Consider the following 20,476-nt stretch of genomic DNA (forward strand, 5'->3'; position numbering starts at 1 on the left):
AGTTATCCTCCAAGAACATCAATCACAGGCGTCCTATCTCCTAGGTAACTAACCTCCTGCTAAAACACTGATTTTTTAAAATCTCCCATTAATATAAAAATTCCTATTTTATTTTATTTTTGCAAATTTCCAACTGATTAGATAACCTAAGTGAATTTACCTTATAGGCACAGATCCTGACTTACACAAGATGCTCAGTAAATGCTGGCTCCCTTCTGTCCACCCTCAACCACTACCACATTTCATTAGCAATGATTAATACATCACTGTTATTCAAGAATGGTATTAAGTACATACCCTTTGCCACAGTATCTGTCTACTTCATATATGACAATGGCATTACTATATACCAAAAGACAATACTCTATTATGTTAATCTTTAAAAAATTGGGTCTCAACATTACATACCTTTGCAGATCATTTATAAGAATGGGAAATGTGATCTTAAAAAGCACCTTAAGGAGAGATGTACTTATTAACTGTCTTCCAATTGTTTGTTTCTAATTGGAGGGGAGGGGATGTATCAAAAAGTCCAGGAGTATTTCTAGCTATTATTACAGTCTAGATCTTCTCAACAGAGTGAAAGAGAATGATAACCCTGGTGAGGTCCAGTAATAAGGGACTCTGGGAATATCTATACAAATGAAGAGAGCTGCTTCTGGTGCAAATACGTGAAATATCACCATGATAAAAAAAAAAAAAAAAACTACCGGAATTATGAAGGAGAGATTACACAGGAATTATCTGATTTTTAAAGAGCTATAACACACTTTTAAATCTTAGAACTCTGCAGGGGGCTAAGTGAATCCCTAGCATAATAAATTTTGAGACAGCTAATGAATTTTGAGACAGCTGTACCTTTTCACATTGGCAGGCAGAAATCACCTTATATAGGGTGGAAGAGGAGAGGAAGATATTTGAGAAGTGGCATTAATTTGTACTTCCTTAGTTTTAGGAACTTTCCCTCACAGAACTTTAAAACTTCTCATTTAGATCTGAATTATTCTTACTAGATATTTTAATAGGAAGAAAATTAATTAGACTTTTATATGACAGAACACTGAATTAAGTTTACAGTTCCAACAGAATAAAAATATTTCAAATTATACATTAACCTATAAAACTTTCATGTTAAAGCCACTACAGTAAAAGCTATACACTTCAAAAAGTGACTTGAATAAGTGACCAGGGAATTGTTTGGTTCTCTTGTAGAAAAGTCATAAAGGAAAAACTGAGTTGGCTACAGATACAGTTGCCTAAATTGCCTATAAGGATTACTGTGGCAACGGCAGTTCATTTCCACGTATAAAGTTTCTTAAAGGACAATTTTACTCCCTAATTTGGGTAAGGAGGAGAAAGTCAGTTTAATCAGTTAGCACTATTTAAGAAGTACCAAAAATTTCAGAATTTCTTTTAAAATGTAATTTTGGTACATTTTAAAGGGTAGATAGGGATCTGGGTAAGAAACTACATTTCTGAAAATGTATGAATAGATAATTCATGTTAACTAATTTGAATTGTAAAATGTTTTCTTTAAAAAATGTGTTCGCTTAGGTTTAGTAATTTCCTTAAACACTTTAAACTTTTTCTTTTAAAAATAGATTATGGCATAAATTTGCAATGTTTCAAACGGTACAAAAGTTAATTTTTACCTACATCCCTTTGAATGACCACAAATTCCAAAGTAATCAAGATTTACTGTAGGATATTGGAGTATTAGGTCCCTCAATCAATCCAAATATTAACATCTGAAACCAATACCAAAAATTAGTTTTAAGAGACAGTTTAAATTCTCAATATGTCACTCACTATGAGGTCTATTTTTTTTATCACTAGCTATGGGGTCTTTATAAAGTCCCTATAATTTTATTTGATTTGAATATTTAAATGGTAGTGTTTACTAACAATTAGCAAATGGATTGATGTTTCTGAAATCAAGTAGTTAGCTCACTTAATGGAACAGCTATTTTGTTAGGGATTATTAATCACATTGGACAGTATCTGCCAAGTTGGGCAAATGATGCATTTTAGTTTTGTTGATTCTTGTGTTTCAAAGACTAATTTTGTATTTCAGTAGCACTTCAGCATGTTAACAGGTCCTAATAAAAACAGTAAAAGATTACTAGGTAAAGAAGTAACAAATACAAACAAACATAAGTTTGTTTATCAGGAACAACTAACGTGTGTATAGCATTTTAAACTTCAGACCATGCCTGTGCACACAATGCCTTATTTGCATCTTACCTCAACCCTGTGAGGGCAGGCATCTTTATTGCCATTTATAAATGTGGAAACTCAGAAAGGTCTGAGAATGGAGAAGGCCAAGCATGAGAACCCAAGCTCTACTACTACTAATTTGCTGCCCTGGATAAGTCACGTAAGTCCTCTGGGCCACAGTGTCCTCATCCTTAGCTTTCGGAAAATAATATCTAACTCATGGGATTATTCTTAGGATTAAGTGAGTCAAATGTTTATAATGGAATCCTGGGCAGAATAAAGCAATACTCAAAACTTGATATTATTATTTCAAAAATAAACACTTGAATTTTTTATAGTAAGAAAGTCCTGACATCTGGAACACAGGAATGGGAAAGGTCTCAGAAACAAAAAGTACTTGGAAACATGAAGCCCAAATCTTTGGTTTTACTACCCACCTCCCCGCAAAGTGGCGGGGCCCCTAATTAAGTGATACTCAGAAAACTCCACACAGAGTAAAGTCATTTCATTAGAGGCAGTCCAAAGTGGCTGACAGAAGAAAGAAATGTCAATTGACAGCTGAGGGTGAACCGAAAAGAAAGACTCATGGAAAAGCAAAGAGGAAATTCAAAAGAACAAAAGGGTGAGAATCATTTAATATACAGATAAAAATATGACTGTAACTCAATTGTTCACAAAGGTCTCACCAAATTACAGATTATAAAATTATTCTTGTAGAGAAACAATGGGTTGAAATTTTGAAAAAATTCAACAGGCATTCTGAAATTTTTAAGTAAGGAAGTATTTAAACAAAATATTACATAAAATTTCTGGGATAAATATATAAAATAAGAGTGTTTAAAGAAACAGCTAAGTTTCATCTACCTAGAAATCACTTTTGAGTAACACTTGTTTCTCCAGAATGTGGGGATAAATGAGGTGCTGCTCTAGCTTAGTAGTATGAAAGATGCCACAGCATTCTTGTAAAAATACAAATTCTGTTAAGCATGATGTGATAATTAACAAAAGCTGTTCAGAGTAATACAAGAGAAAATGACGGTAAATCTTCTTTGGAGAAGAATACATTTCTGATGAAATCAAAGCAAGGGAATGAATATGTTAATTTTATCTTGAAGAAACATGGAGGAAGAACTGATCACTAAAGACCCCATGGAGATTTGTGGTGATAATCTCTCCTAGACTACTGACGACAACAGATACCAACATTTACGAAAGGCTATTACAGTTTCCCTTCAAGCTGTATTTTATTGCATTTAATTCCACAGCTCTTTTATTGACATACAACTGAACTTCCAACTTTTCAGGCCAGTCTCTCAAGATTTTTTGCCTTTATATCATTGTTTCCTGTTACTCTGATACAAATACCCCAGGCTTGGGGTAAAACTTTCTTGTTCTTAAAATTGTTCTCACTTTTCCTTATCTGCTCTTATCCTTGCCTTTCTTCTGAATCCTGTACCAAAGCCCATGCCAAATTCTATCAACTTCATAAAGCCTTTTCTGAAATACCCCCAACCTGACCCCAACCTCTGCACAGGCAGACTCTTCCCGTAAGACCCACGACATGTTACTGTTACCATTTTTGACTGACTTACTCAAATCTCTAGTCTCTCAGCTGTCTAAAGTGAGCAGTATATACTAAAAGGATGCTAGAGTCAAATAGGCAAGAGTATCCCAGGCTCCACCAATGTAGAAGTGGTCAAGATACTAACTCCAAAGAGCCTTAGATCGCTGCTCTGAAGAATGGGATAACTGACTTTACATGTTTGTGCTTAGGTAAAACATCCAGTCTGGAATGAACCAATTAATAAATGCATGCATTCTGCCTCATGCCTCAGATCCTACAAAAACCAAAGGAGGAGGTATTATAAAGGTCACTCAAAATTGCCTTAACTTTCCAGGTCCTCCCCTCTTCTTTGCACTGACTCTGCTCTACCTGAAGGACAACATATGTGATCCTCTACATTGACTGTCCATTAATTAACTATGACTATTAGTTTAAGTGACATGTGGAAGTTTCCAGCAATATCCTAGTCAAAAATGCAGGCTTATATTCATATATTTGTAAGGGAAAAATGTTAAAAGGAAAAATAATATTGTTTCTGGGTCTCCTAACAGGCAGTTGAAGAAGCTAGAGCCTGTGAATGTCCACAACACTGCACCATCATGCACACTGCTGAATTTAAGAAAAGAACCCAGGTTATATCCTTAGGACAGTATTTTTTAAATTACTTATAACTAATTATTGCTCTAATGAGATTCATCAGAGAATATGAAACCCTCATTCAACCATTTTTTCAACAATGCCAATCAGTACTGGGAAATAATTCAAGAAACCAAAAAGAAATCCCAAAACAGGTACGTCCTCTTACCAGATGCACAAATAGAAAATAATCAAAAAGCAAGGGAAGAGTCAGAGAAAGTTTTAACAGGTTAAAAAAAATGATCTCTTCAAAGTTGTATTAATTATTACTTTAAGAATATATTTTAAAAACAAGAAGAGAATGGAAAAATTAAGTATTTCTCATTCAATTGATAATGACAGAATAGATATTGGTGAACATCACATAACTATTTACACTCACATGCAAACTATGCTGCAAGACTATGTCTTGTTCCTAATAGAGAACACATTTTAAATTGGGGGTTTAAAATTAAAAGATTACACATATAAAAGTAGTTTTAAAAATGACTGCCTGGAGAGAGGGGACCTTGAGGAACTGAGACCATATTTATCACTAACAATCGTTAAGACATTGAAGCCACATTGAAGCCACCCAATAAGTTTTTGTTGATTAAGCTGACATTTCAATTAAGGCTGCAATATTAACACAAAAAGCACCAGCACAATTACCTGCACTTTAACATAATTTCGAAACCACTTGGTAAATAAGTTGAAACGAGTATCACTTATGCCTAGAAACCAATTGTATAAAGGATTTTCAAAGCAACTGAACCTTCCACACTTGGTACTAGAAGTGAGACAATATTTCATAAGAGCAACAAGGCAAGCTGTGAGATGGAAGATCCAGTTATGGTCTCTACTTGAAGCAGTTTGCAGTGGGGGGCACCTTATCAGATTTAGATTTCATTACTCACCACAATGGCAAATACTGTGAAGCTAATTAAGTAATTAGTAAAGGAATTCCTGTATGAAAATAATGCTTCCTCCTCTTAAAAATGGCCACCTATTTGGTTTGTAAAGTAGCAGTATTTAAGAAAAAGCAAACAGTATATGTGAGACAGGCTACATGTTATCCAAAAACATTAATCCAAAAACAAACTCAAGAGTTTAATTATAGGAAGTTCATGCAGTTCCCTATGAGGTTTCAGATAATTGTTTGTTTTATCATATAAGCATGACTATGAAAGGATCTAAAGCTATTTAATAGGAAAATTTTACTGTTAATTACTGTTATGCTCATGAAAATGTCCTGCAACATTTAAAATCATGTAGGTTACTGGAATTGATTTTAAATTTTCTAGATGCTCTATATAGTTGAAATCCTGTCTTTAACAATACAGTTAATTCCTGAAGCCTTATGTAATCGTTAATTACATAGCAACTATGCTAATCATTTACTCTGGATTCAAATGTCCCTGAACATTGCATAAGAAATTTTTATGTTCCATATTAGCTTGTTAAAAAACTCAATAAAACCACAGCAGTTGAAATAACTATTTTTCTACATACTGAGATATCTAATAAAATGTCTCACTTGAAACTCTGTATTTGTCCCCTGCTGGTTCATCTTTCCATAGAACTTAACCAAATGTTTGCGTGGCTAGGGCTTTCATGAATCAAGATTATTTGCAAGTTGCAACACTCAGGAAACAGTTAGAATTACTCCTTTCAAGTTTAACCACAATGATATTGCTTTGCTTTCCCCTTACTTGCTAAATCCACTAGACAATACATTTTAAATGCATAATGAACTCACATTAATTTAAGATTATTTTAGAAACAGACCAGAATACAATTTTTCAAGAAATTTACTCACATTTTGGAATTAATGCCCCACCTCTCTGAATAGCCTTCCTGCATAGAAATACTTCTCACCAACTATTGCCTACACAGTGTTTACATGCATGCACACATCACAGTACATCCTGTTCCACTGCCATTCATTCATTTACTGGTTTTAAATATTCATGCTGCACAACCTACAGAAACAAGGCAAATCTCTGGATAATTGTGTTTATTGCAAAATCAAAAAGTATTAGCGCTGGAAGGGATACAAATTTTGCTCTAACTTTCTCATTCTAAAAACATATTTTAAAAAAAGAAAAGAAAAGAAAAGCTGAGACCCAGAGATTGACTTAGATATGGTTACAAAGCTATTCAGCATCAGAACTAAATTTTTTTTTTTTTTTGCGGTATGTGGGCCTCTCACTGCTGTGGCCTCTCCCGTTACGGAGCACAGGCTCCGGATGTGCAGGCTCAGCGGCCATGGCTCACGGGCCCAGCCGCTCCGCAGCATGTGGGATCTTCCCAGACCGGGGCACGAACCCGCGTCCCCTGCATCGGCAGGCGGACTCTCAACCACTGCGCCACCAGGGAAGCCCTAGATTAATATTTTCATCTTTACTATGGGCATTCTCTGACAGCAGAAGCGGGTTCCTAGAAAAACTAAAAACAAAAACCATTCATAATAAATAAAATCACCTTCATAAAAATCAATCCCCCACATCAATCAGTGGAAAAACTTCTTGGTAATAGGTTGAGAAAAAACTTCTTGGTAATAGGTTGCTTTCGGCACCTCACCAGTATTTGCAAGGTGGACTTGGAACTCAGGAATAGGAACAAAGCTTGTATGTCTTCACTTAACACTTGATTCAAAGATTCACCTGCGTGCTGCTAGACCTTTAGCACAGACTCCAGATTTACTGACTGGGGGTTATAGGATTGGTTGCTCACGGGCACCATAAAACCTCATCACTGTAACCTACCTCCTTGGCCATGTCTGTGTATTTCTGCTTTTCCTTTGGATCGAGAACAGCCCACCAATCAGCTAGTATCTTGGTAGCACCTCGGTTATCAAGCCTGGGGTGTTCCTGACGTACAAGAGAGCGATGACGTTTGCAAAATAAGAGAAATGCATTCATTGGTCTCCGGGCTCGCTGTTCTGGTGATTCATCATCTTCAGTTTCACCAACATCTTGCTCTAGACCATCGGCCCCAAGAAGTTGAACCTATTAGCAATAAAACAAAAGCCAGATGTTTAACACATCCTGGATAACTTTGCTTTAACAATTAGTCTTGGTTTTCAAATTGTATTTTTCCTTAGCTCCACTTAAACAACTTACAAATTGGGGGGAAAAAACGATTTTTTAAAAGTCATCAACCACTGTTTGTGGTTGGTAACCAACTTAAGATGTTTTCTTTTGCTTAGTTTCTACAGCAACCTGTGCATGTCTGTATTACAGCATATATTACATTGTTGTTATAATTGCTTACATTTTTTTCTCACTAACAGTGAGCTCTTTGAGGACAAAAGCTCTCTTATTTTCCTCATACACAGTGCATAGCTTAATGTCTGGTCTAACATTAGTATTTAACTAACTACTGAATGAAGGATTCAACCCATTCTGTGATATATGGGTCTCAAGATTAACAACAATATCCACATAAGATACATGAGCATTAGTTCTGTCTTTCTACTCTTTTTTTTTTTTTTCTTTTTTGCGGTACGTGGGCCTCTCACTGTTGCGGCCCCTCCCGCTGAGGAGCACAGGCTCCGGACGCGCAGGCCCAGTGGCCATGGCTCACGGGCCCAGCCGCTCCGCAGCATGTGGTATCCTCCCGGACCGGGGCACGAACCCACGTCCCCTGCATCGGCAGGCAGACTCTCAACCACCGCGCCACCAGGGAAGCCCCTTTCTACTCTTTGGAATGTCCTGTTGTGCAACTAATAATATGAAAATGTTTAACATGAAAGTAGATAAAAATCTAATACAGACTACTTAATGTTTTTGTGCATATCACAAGTGGAGCCTCCTAGTGTAAAAATCAAAACAGACCTCTAACATTATTTGAAGGAAGAACTACATAGTAAATTTTCAAGCTTGTAGATATCACACTTTCTTGTCCACTGAAATTCAATGGTGATAGGGCTTAAACTTTCAAAATCTGTTTTGAATCCTCCCTTTTCCTAAGCATTTCATTCAAGGTCTTCAAGGACTTCTGCAAAGCTCTGATCCTCTCCATCTGTGTAATTCTCATTGCCACTGCCCTAGTACCACTCTTGCCTATGGCCTTGTCATCATGCTTTCAATCTCTTATAATACTTCCTGCGCATGGCTGCAGGTTAAATTTCTTAAAGCACATTTCTGATCACAGAATCTCAGAATGTAACACGATTGTTAAGTATCTTCTAAGGCTAAAATATGACAGTGCGAACAAGAACATAAGTCCAGTATGCTTACTAAAACCATTTCTTTACTTGCTGCTTCACAGTTAAAATCAAGAAGGATCGAGGTAGTTGTTAGACTGCATTACACAGTAGGGCAGTAGTTCTTAAACATGAGTGGGCACTGGAATCCCTGGAGGTCTTGTTAAAACACAGATTGTTAAGTCCCATTCCCAGAGCTTCTGATTCTGTAGGTCTGGAGTGGGCCTTGAGAATGTGTATTTCTAACAAGTTGCCAGGTTACGCTGATGCTGCTAGCCTGGGGATCACACTTCGAGAACCACTACTATAAGGCAACCAGGTTCTCTTATATCGTGTTTATTGGGCAACTGTTAGAGACGCTCTAGGACAAATCATTAGCTTCATCCAATTAGATGTTTTTTAAAAGTCTTTTAAGTTTAAATTAAGTATTGCACATGCATTTAATTAACCATCAATTATCTTCAAACACAAATAGTACAGCAACAATCGTGAAGTCATAGCTACTTGATTTGGAACTACATTAGGGATTATTACTGGGGGTGAGGGATACAGAGTGATCTTCCTCATTATGTGTAAAATCATTAAAAATGATGTGAGTTTTCAAGGAATATTTATTTAGCATTCTGAATCTAAGAAGCTACAGAAAAAAATCAGGCATAAAAAAATGTATTATGTAGGTTGAGGAAGTAATTATAGTTTCCCTTCAGAAAAGAATAACTTTTGATTCAGTTACTAAATTATAAAACTCAAGCCAAGAGCTGAGATAAATAAGACAAATCCTGGCCCAAGGAGCTCACTGTTTGGGGAGAGGAGAAAGATATATAAGCAAATAAATTAAAAAGCAGGATGATGACTGCAACAATGAACCAGTGCAGTAATGAAGCACTAGCAGATGGGTAGGAGAACAGAGAAGTCTCCCTAGAAAAGGTGTGGTCTGGGCTAAATTTTGAAAGATGAATCAGAGTGTGTAGGGTAGTCAATGGGGAGTCATGGGGAACTAACAGAGATTAAAGCTCAATAGTTCAGACACTTATATGCAGCTCAATAGTACCAGTATATAAAAGATTAGAACAGGAATCTAAGGTTACAGAAGAAGGTATGGGTCACTTCATGAAGAATGTGCTCTGTCGTGTTAAAAAAAAAGAAAAAAAAGAAAAAAAAGTGCATTTAACCCTGTAAATGAGTGGTTTCAGACTGCATGGATCAATAAAAACCCTTGGGAGGGGATCAACACAGATTACCAATTTTTTGTTTTGCCAAGTATGAACATTAAAAAAAAATTTTAACTACTATCTAATATTATAATTGTTTCATTAAATTAACTAATCAAAAAGTAAACAAATAAATAATTGTATGATATACAAATTAAATTAAAATGAAAAGGTATCTGGACCTATTTTTCTTTCACCAGAGGCCAAGTAACACTCTGCAACAAATCAACACTAGCACTGGACCAGGCTATGGAAACCACAGCTGGATGCAATGAAGAGCCATGAGTGGTTTTAAGCAGGGGAAAGACATTGTTAGATCTGTATTTTGAGAAGACTCCTGTCATCAGTGTTGAGCATGAATTACAGTAGCAAAACTAGAGTTAAACAAAACTAGAGGAACAAGTTAAAAGTTTATTCCAGCTGTCCATGAAAGAATGGAGACAGGGCTGAATCAAGGCAGTAATCACGAGAATGGAGAATTGAAGACAGAAACAATATTCACTAATGAGGTAGAACCAAGAGTGATTGGTGTCTAACTGGATGTAAAGGTTGAAAAAGGAAGAGTGTTTCCAACTTCTGCAGCAAGATTCCTTCATACACAACAGAGAACACTTTTTCTCAAATGAGAGAAATTAGATCTGGTGGCAGAATGTGAAGTGGCTCTTAGCAGAGAAGTCCCAGTTGGGATAATGAACTGATGTACCAATATAAAGAAGTAAGACCAAGGGTGTGGGTGAGATCTCTGAATGTGGACCAAAAAGAGAAGAGGACTCGGCTTCCCTGGTGGCGCAGTGGTTGAGAGTCCGCCTGCCAATGCAGGGGACACGGGTTCGTGCCCCGGTCCGGGAAGATCCCACATGCTGCAGAGCGGCTGGGCCCGTGAGCCATGGCCGCTGAGCCTGTGCGTCCAGAGCCTGCGCTCCGCAACGGGAGAGGCCACAACAGTGAGAGGCCCGCGTACCACAAAAAAAAAAAGAGAAGAGGACTCGATGACTTCATTCTTTCACTTAATAACTATTTACTGGGCACCCGATATGGAGCAGGCACTGTTCTAGGTGATGCAGACAGAACAGTGAGCGTACAGACTCCCCATCCTCATGAAGATGAAGACTAGCACAACTGGCCTGCCACTCTGGAAGGATCTCTCTGGCTGCTTTGTTGAGAACAGACTGTAGAACGGCAAGAGCAGAGGCAGAGAGAGAGGGAGAACACAATAATCTGCACTAGCATTGGTGGTGGCTTGGATCAAGTAGCAGTAGTGACATTGCTAACAAGGGGTCAACTTGAGAACTATTTTGAAGGTATGGCTGAGAATTTACTGATGGATGGACAGATGTGAGACTTGAGCAAAAGAAAACAGACAAGGTTTCAGGTCTGACCAACTTGACAGTTGGAGTTGCCATTCACTGAGAAAGGAAAGATGTAGGAGGACGGGGTTTGCAGGAGAAAAGTGACAGCTTCATTTTGAACACATTCAAACTGAGATTCTGATTTGATAGCTAAGTGGATATGTCAAGTAAACAGTCAAAAATACAGGTCCAGAGTTTAGAAGAAAGGTCCAGGGTGGAGACAGGAATTAAGATAAGAATGCCAGAGAACATCAACATTTGAAGGTAGAATAATGGAGGGACATCAACTAGAAGGAACCAGAATGGTATAGTTGGGAAGGTAGGAATAGAAATGAGTGATTGCTGTCATGGAAACAGCAGACAGCTTCGAGGACCAAGTGATCAACAGGTGCAAATGTGTCAGAGAGATCAAATTAAGCAAAAGCATAAACTTGGCAATTTCCTCAAACAGGAAGAATAACACCATTTCTCTGAAAACGGAAAGGAAAAGATGGATAAGGAGTGAGATAAGAGTAAGATGAGTAAGTAGAGAAAGCTGAAGGAGTCATTTCTGGTGGCCTCTATTTTCTCTGTGAAAGAGAAGTTCAACAGTGAGGAGACCATAAACAGTACCCAGAGAAGATGTCTGTGAAACAGGAAAAATGTTTATAATTCCTGCTGAGACAAGTGGAAGAGGGAGCTGACCCAAGCCTAGGACAAAAGACTGAATGAATATCGAAGGCCTGAAGAAGAGTAAAAGCATGTTTATGAAATTTGTAGTGACACAAAATAAGTACTCATCTATGTTTTATTGATTGATGGCTGCGTTGGGTCTTCATTGCTGTGCACGGGCTTTCTCTAGTTGCGGCAAGCAGGGGCTACTCTTCGTTGCAGTGTGCGGGCTTCTCATTGCAGTGGCTTCTCTTGTTGAGGAGCACGGGCTCTAGGCGCATGGGTTTCAGTAGTTGTGGCACGGGGGCTCTAGAGCACAGGCTCAGTAGCTGTGGTGCGCGGGCTTAGCTGCTCCATGGCATGTGGGATCTTCCCAGACCAGGGCTCGAACCCATGTCCCCTGCATTGGCAGGCGGATTCTTAACCACTGCGCCACCAGGGAAGTCCAGTACTCATCTATTCTTCTACTGAGCATATAACTATTCAAAATCTACTCTGTGCCAGCCACCATTCTAGGCTTTGATGAAGGAGAAGAGGACAGGAAGGGCAAGACCCTTGCTCTTACCAAGCTTATAGCCTAGTCTAGGAAGGCAGACATAAACAGGTGCACAGCTAAACACAAGGCAAATAAGAAGTGTGAGGGAGGAAATCCTCAGACGTGGAATGCACACTGGGTTGGAGGGACACCTGAGATGATGGGGAGGTAGTCCTTGTGCTGAGACCTGAATGATGAAGAGGAGGAACCAGTCATGCCAAGATCTGAAGGGACGTGTGGCTTTCTAAAGTCAGCTGCATGGCTGTGTGACTTTCTCGCAAGAGCCGGCTGCTCAAGTGTGAGACCAGAGGAGGGGACTAGGAGGCCTGACTGAGCACAGAGGCACGGAGGGGTGACAGCAGCCAGATGCTCTGGAGGCCTCAGAGATGAGGACCTGAACAGCTCTGAACCTGCCTACAGTGGCAAGGCTAGGCTGGGAGGGAAGAAAGAGAGGCCAGGAGCAGCAGGTGGGTGCAGGTAAGCACATAAATTTTATGAACTCACTGCGTTTGATTATTGTCTGCAAATTATTAGTTAATTGACAGAAATACTATTTAAGAAGGATCTGTTTCAGTTTAAACTACTACTACAGATACTTTAAGAGTCATCAACATTTGGAATAAAAATGTAGATTAAGTCGTTAACTAGGATTCAAGTTATACAGACTCCTAGAAACGCCTCCTTTGCACCACACATGTTCACTGCAGTTTCCAGAACGAATGGTCAAATAAACTTAAAACTTCTACAATAAAAGGAGGAAATTACCTTATCAATATCCTCCTCTTCGTCTTCCTCTTCTTCCTCTTCTGAAAAGTCAAGAAGTTTCTTTGCTAGCAATGGATGCCACTGAAGGCACTTGCGTTTTGGTCGTTTTCCAGCTCCTTCTCCTTCTGCGGAATGATCTTTATTTCTATTACTGCCTTTCATTACTGTGACCTGTAGTAATGAAAAAAAGGAGAAACAGAGAAATCAAAGTAAATTTGATTAAAATTAGTTTATTTAGCTTCCTTAACTTTAACTGGATTATAGTTTTAATGATTAAAATATCTATCAGCTTAGACATTTACTGGATTCAGTAAGAACTAAGTACATAATCAAACATTCATTTTAGTGGGTTAAGTTGCTAATAAAATTTGCCTTTTATGAAATCTGCTTCCTTCCACTTCATAACTTCAGAACTCAAAACCCAAATAAAGTGTTAGGATGATTACAAGTTACTGTCACCTGTTTGTATTTACTCAAAATAGTGTTTCTCAAAGTTTTCCACCAGAGGAATGTGAAAGATACCTCTCAGGGGAGCAAAGGTGCTCACAGAGGTGGGCCTCCCTACATTCTCCAATGGCTCCTATTTTATCATCATAATTTACATGAATTTCACATTCTATACTATGATAAATCTGAGTCTGAAGTATTATTCAGTAAAATGAATGCTTTATAAGAATCAAATGTTTTAGATTTAAAATAAAACTATTTCATAAGACGACACACATTTTTCAAAAACTAACTGTGCAGCCTCCAAGGATCCCGTCTATGCATGAATCACTTAGTGGGATGAGCACCCTTCTGTACCAGCCTGTGATACAACAAATCACAAAGATCTTTGCATCTCCCTATTACATATGCACTACAATCCAGCAACAAAGTTTTGCTCTCTAGGCTTTTTTCCCCTAAAAGACGATTGGCTGAAATAGCTAGGCTATAGTCAGGCTATGAATCTGACAATATCTTTCAGAAGCCGAAAATTCTAAATTATTTTTCAGTGAATATTTTAAAAAGTTTTTCTCAATGAAAGAAACTACATATTTATATTATAAAGGTGAAAATAACAAAAAATGAGGTTTACCTTCTCCATCATGCCCAGTCCCACAGCCCAAAGGTAAATTATACACAGTTTCTTACATGCTTTCTCATAATTATTTAATATTTTTCATTCATTCATTTGAAGTAACATTAATATACAAATTACTCTTTATACACAGTCATGTGAAAATTGAAACAATACAGTTAAATGCCATCAACTTAAATGGTTCATGCTGACAATTACAAACGTAAATGCCATTGCCAAAATCACAGGGGCGTGGTCTTTTTGGTCAGTTTAAATCTGTATTGGTCCAAACACTTGTAAAGTACTATCAATAAACTTTTTTTTTTTTTTTTTTTTTTTTGCGGTACGCGGGCCTCTCACTGTTGTGGCCTCTCCCGTTGAGGAGCACAGGCTCCGGACGCGCAGGCTCAGCGGCCATGGCTCATGGGCCCAGCTGCTCCGCGGCATGTGGGATCTTCCCAGACCAGGGCACGAACCCACGTCCCCTGCATTGGCAGGCGGACTCTCAACCACTGCGCCACCAGGGAAGCCCTATCAATAAACTTTTAATGCCATGTTGCTGACACTAGGATCCATGAACATATAGTTTCAATATTCATCTAGTTCTCAAGCCTTCAAACAATACGACATAAGCAATTTTTTAATCTTCCTTCCTTGTTTCTGAGTTTGGGGTCACATTTAAGTCTTCTTCACTTCAAAATCGAAAAATATTCACTAATGTTTCCTTTGAGAACTTACGTGACTTCATTATTTTAAAGAAACCATGTAAATAACTGATCAATCTGGAATTCATTCTGACAAAGCAGTGAGGGAGGGATCTAGCTTTTTTTTTTTCCCAAATAGCTAACCAACTGTTCCAAACCATTTATTAAATCATCCAGCTTTTCCCCATTCCTTTGAAATGCTACTTTTATCCTATACTACATTACCACATGTGTGTAAGTCTACTTCTGGATTCTCTTCTGTTAATAATCATCCCCTCTGTTTTCCTATCCTTTGACCAACTTTAATATCCTTAGGACAATATCATTCTGTACCTTTTTCTATACACAAATATATCAGTAAACACAGCCATTTAAAACTTTTAAGTTGAAAATATCATGCTTTTCTAAGTCAATACACCTTGATATCCTCATTTTGTAATAACTATATAATATTCCAAAATACGAACATATCACAATTTTCTCAATTATTCCGTGATTGATAGACATTCAGATTATTTCTTGTACTACAATAAAATCTTCATTTTAATAATCTTTTAATCTTCATTTTGATAAAATCCTCATTATTAAAAGCTGTGTCTAGCCAAAAAAAAAAAAAAAAGGTGGGGAGGTGAGAAAAACATGTTCCCGTGGTTTTCTTAGCAAGAAATTTCTGCTGAGTATCTGAAGCAATTACATGATTCATGTGGCTGCCTCAAGAGTAGAAGTTATTGAAAACTCTAAATGGAATTAGTTATCTGGTATGCTCTTAATAAATAATAAAGGAACAACGATTTCTTTGAATTGATAGACCATTTAACGATTCCCAGTCTATCTACAAATAAAACTTGGCATGGAAAACCCAATTTCTAAAAATACCAACGCTATATAGAGAGAAGAGGAAACAGCTATTTTTGTGGCTTATTAATCACTTCAGGATGAGATGCTTGAGTGGTAATTAAACCCATACTGGGTTTTAATACCGGATATTTTATAACACATTTTTTAAACAATAAAAGAAATTAATGGGAAACTATACGTCAGGCAAACTGTTATCAACGGGAGAGGTCAAAGTGATTGCCGGTGCCTAGAGAAAAATACATCATTTAGCCTCAAGGATTCTGATTATGCTATTTGATTATGTGTGAATTGTGTTTAAGTGTATGTGCCTTTGCATATATTTATGTGTAATTTCAATATTCAAACAGAAAATAGAATATCAAGAATCAAATGAATGGATGGTATATGTGGCTTTGGGGTTCAAAATAACCACATTCACCTCCTCCCACCTCAATGTTTTGATTCTTTCCACATAGCTGCTACAGCATACGATAATGTATATCCTTCTCTGATACTCCCAAAATTAATCTCTCCATCCCCATAAATACAATAGAAAGATTTTATATTGCTAACAACACTTACCACATTTTCCCTTGAATTACAATTATTTGGGTACATCCTACCTCCATCACTAGGCCTTTCTCTTGATGATTCAAGACTAGTTATCTTTATATAGAAGCATCTGGCTTATCAGAACATCAAGATCAGTTAGTTGTGAGATTGTTATAAACAACCATATGAAACTCCATGCTAAATTATGGTGATAATTCACTACTTTTATACAGTAGAATGGCTTCAAAATTAACCCCCATCTCTCTCATTCCTGTGAATTTAGATATTTCTTCTTGAGTGGGAAAAAAGGAGGTCTGAAAACTATGTATAACACTGAATGCGGGCCAGGGTGGCATGTTCTGTGTGAGAACCACCGAACCCCTGGGCTGTACGAAAAGTAAGATTGATAACCTCTAGCACAGTCTAGAACAAAGTAGGGGGGAAGTATTTTTAGCATGAATGAAAGCTGAACTGAAGATAGTAAACCTGGGACAAAATAGTCAAGAAAAGTGTAACTGACCTAATGACCATGAAATACCCCAAATTATAAACTAGAGATTTTAATAACATAGTTATCTGATTACTTTTTAATTCACCATGGATCTGTTTTCAAACTGTTGAAAGAAGGCAAAAGAATGTGTGTGGGGGGAGGGGGGAGGGGATGATGCTCCTGATTATCATTCAGAAGTAATGACAAAGCAAGAGAGAAGAATGCAAGAAAAGATGAAGAAAAACATCTTCTGAGAAAGAAAAGGGAAAAGAAGGCAGAATTTTGAGACTCAAGCATATTGTTTTTCTTATTTCAACAATGAGGAGGAAAAATTGTTAATTTTTGACAGTAACAGAGGGCTGCCTTTGTAATTACTTTGCCACTAAAAACCCCACACACATTATAAAGTTTGGCTTCTTGTTCTGGAACATGAGCAAATTAAGCTAGCAATCTATATGTAATGAATGAAGCAATTGGGGGACCTTATTCAAAAGGGGTCCTTCTTCCTTTCTGCATGGTAACTGTAGAATAACAAATCAGGTTATTCAACTACCAGTGGACTCTGTACTTGAAAGACTCAATATCATAAAATTATGTTGCTGAGATTACCAAACGATGGAGGCTGAAGGTCCCTATCCAAAATACAGTTGACCCTTGAACAACACGGGTTTGAACTGTGAGCATCCACTTATACATCAAATTTTTTTCAATAAAAACAGACTATATTACTACATGATCCACGGTTGGTTGAATCTTCAGATGGGGGAGCCATGGGTACAGGTAGGTGACTCTAAAGCTATATAACCCCTGCATTCAAGGGTCAGCTGTATTGAATATTTACTTATCTTATAAAAACAAACCAACCCATGTGTTCCCTTTTCTTTGCCAGATGAGTTACCCTAATTAGTACTCATAATACTGAAGTAAATGTAAATCAACTTGGTGATAAATTAGGAAAAACTTCATTTACCTATATTCTTCAAATGCAGCAAGTCCATTCATGAAGACCTTTACTGAGGTCAAACTTCATGAGAAATTTAAAGAAGAAATATCATAGAAGAAACAGGACAAAGTAAATACCACATGTAACAAAAGAAAAAAATGGACACTGAAGCCTAACAGGCCTCCTTTAGAATCTGGCCTCTACCACTAACTGCTTGTTGTAAAGTTATTCATCTTGCTGATCTTTCCACACATTAAAACTAAGTAATAGCTCTACTTTGAGAACACTTTTTATATAACACCCAGCACAGAGCCTGGCATCTAGAAGGTTCTCACTCCATGTTAGTAAATCCTCCCTTTACCCACAAGCTCTTTAGAGGGAGTATGGGTTTAACAGGCAGCACGTTCTCGCTTAACTCAGCCTAAGATGCAGTTCAAGAGAGCACAGAGGACTCCCATTTAACAGTGGTCCACATGCCTCCCAGATGATATAAGCTCCATCCTCAGCAACTGAAAAAGAAAGACGGAAAGTTTCTTTTCTTTTGTCTGAGTGATATACAGTCAGAAACAGAGCCTTGGCATAGTCATAAATTCTATAAGATCCTCTAGTTTTTCCTCTTGTCTCACAACTTAGGCAATCAGTACACTTTAGCTTTTAAAACACTGTGTAAATTTAACTGTGTCACAGGGGTATTTTAGAGTTTAAACTGTTTCCTCAATGTCCAATAAAATCCCATTCAAATCATATTAATGGAAATTCAGACCAAATGAGACAGGGGAAGGTAAGGGAGGTCCACGAAATTTCATTGTCAGATAGCCATGCGTTCTAACCTCAAGTAAGGCCTCTCCTGGGTCCAACTAAGACTGTAAAGCTTTAGAGCTGTCTCCGATCTACAGAGAAGATGAAAAATCAGCGCAAAGAAATGGTGGTAAATCAGTAGCTCTAGAGCTTCCCATAAGTTGGACCAACCTGCTTAAAACCTTCTGAAGAGTGCTGCTGCTCTCGACACCCCTTGCTTCCACTGCCTTGCGCACTCCCTAAAATTCTCCCACTTTCTGCCAAAACGGACATCCTCCTCCAAAGCCCAGGTAATGTATCACTTCCCTTCTAAAGCTTTCTGTGAAAACCTTAAGTCAAATGCCATCGCTTTTTGATCACACTTGAGCTTGCTGGTCAAGCACTTACCATGGTGTTTCAGATAGTTTTATCTACATCCTCACTATCCTCCACAAAATAGGTTGTGAACTTCTAGAAGGAAGGTGTCATGGTTTCTTACTTTTCTGTCCCAGGACCTCAAACTGAGCCTGGTACACAGCAGTCCCTGTAAAGGGTATTTATGGCTTATAATTTCCTCACCTAACACTTAACCACATATCACAACTTCCCAGAATGAACTGTTCCTCGCGATAATTTTAAAAACAATACTAATACACAGCTAATATTGATTAAATACTAATCGCTTCATACTTAATATTCATTATCTCATTTAATCCTTATAAGAACCCTTGAGGCAGGTACTATACTATGCATCCCAGTTGAAGAAGCTGAGGGTTAAGCCACTTGCCTAAGGTCACACAGTTAGCAGCAGAGAAGCTGGCACTAGAAGCAGGAAGCCCAACTCAGAAGCCCAAATGCACACCTAGGATGAGAAGCTCTAATATAAAGCCTTCCATCTGTTGATGCTCTGGGCATTTCCCATAGAACAAATAGCTTATGAGCCATGGAACTACCTAAAGGGAGCACTGAAGGGTTGGAAAGTGAACACTTTCAATGGTTCACGGAAGAAAAGTAAGTGTACATCTCTGATGACTCCAAGCGACAATTAAATTAGATTAACTTTAAAAACTCTTTGAAGATTAAAGCCCTACAAGTGCTAATCATTATTATTTATTGTAATTCTAATGACAATTTGAAACTGTAGACAGATTAAATGAAAAATATCTTTCTATAAAGTAATACTCTCATTTTAGAAGCAATTCACTCTAGTCATGCAAAGAGTGTCTTTAAATGCACTCCTTATTGAAAAGCAGTAGCTCTTCAAGTTGAAACTTTAACTCTGTCAAGATGTTATCTACATGCTCTTCATGAATACTAATAAGACACACACTATTTAAAGAACGGCTTAGCGATACTAGCAGTTCTGGTTCCTGTGTCCTTCTCTCATGAAGGAATATGTATTCTAAGATCTCTAATACTTACAATTCCATGACATTTAGCCTTAGGAGAGTTTAACATGATTCTCAAAATGCATGCTACTCAGGCTTCCCTGGTGGCGCAGTGGTTGAGAGTTCGCCTGCCGATGCAGGGGACACGGGTGCGTGCCCCGGTCTGGGAAGATCCCACATGCCGTGGAGCGGCTGGGCCTGTGAGCCATGGCCGCTGAGCCTGCGCGTCTGGAGCCTGTGCTCCGCAACGGGAGAGGCCACAACAGTGAGAGGCCCGCGTACCGCAAAAAAAAAAAAAAAGCATGCTACTCTAGGCTACAGATTGAAACAACAGCTACCTTGAAAGAGATAAGGCACCAAAAGAAGTGACTTAGGGAAGAAAAACTACTTACACAAGGAATTCAGTAACAGGCTGGAACATGTTCCCCATCACACCACCCTCCCCCAAAAGCCCAACTCTCTGTTTTCTTATAATTTTATCGTGGCATTTACATTCTTCATCACAAAGTCACCAAATTCCTATTCTTCAACAGGCTTAGCATAATACATTTGCCTCTTTTCGTTTCTAAATTAACAAAGGTGCTTTTTTTTTTTTAATTAGATGGTTA

The 20,476-nt window shown here is 37.9% G+C and overlaps 1 protein-coding gene across 14 annotated transcripts in view; it reads right to left on the reverse strand.

The window, feature by feature from the left end:
- BBX (BBX high mobility group box domain containing) overlaps window positions 1-20,476 on the reverse strand; it is a 291,684-nt gene that overhangs the window by 86,739 nt on the left and 184,469 nt on the right. For all 14 annotated transcript variants that reach the window (XM_082626016.1, XM_082626015.1, XM_082626007.1 and 11 more), the window contains 2 exons: window positions 13,118-13,288; window positions 7,165-7,407 (listed from right to left, as the gene is read on the reverse strand). In XM_082626016.1, coding sequence (XP_082482142.1) covers window positions 7,165-7,407; window positions 13,118-13,288 — 414 coding nt within the window. The remainder of the gene's footprint in view (window positions 1-7,164; window positions 7,408-13,117; window positions 13,289-20,476) is intronic.

The sequence above is a fragment of the Mesoplodon mirus genome (assembly GCF_964341445.2).
Source record: "Mesoplodon mirus genome assembly, chromosome: 6".
NCBI lineage: Eukaryota > Metazoa > Chordata > Mammalia > Artiodactyla > Ziphiidae > Mesoplodon > Mesoplodon mirus.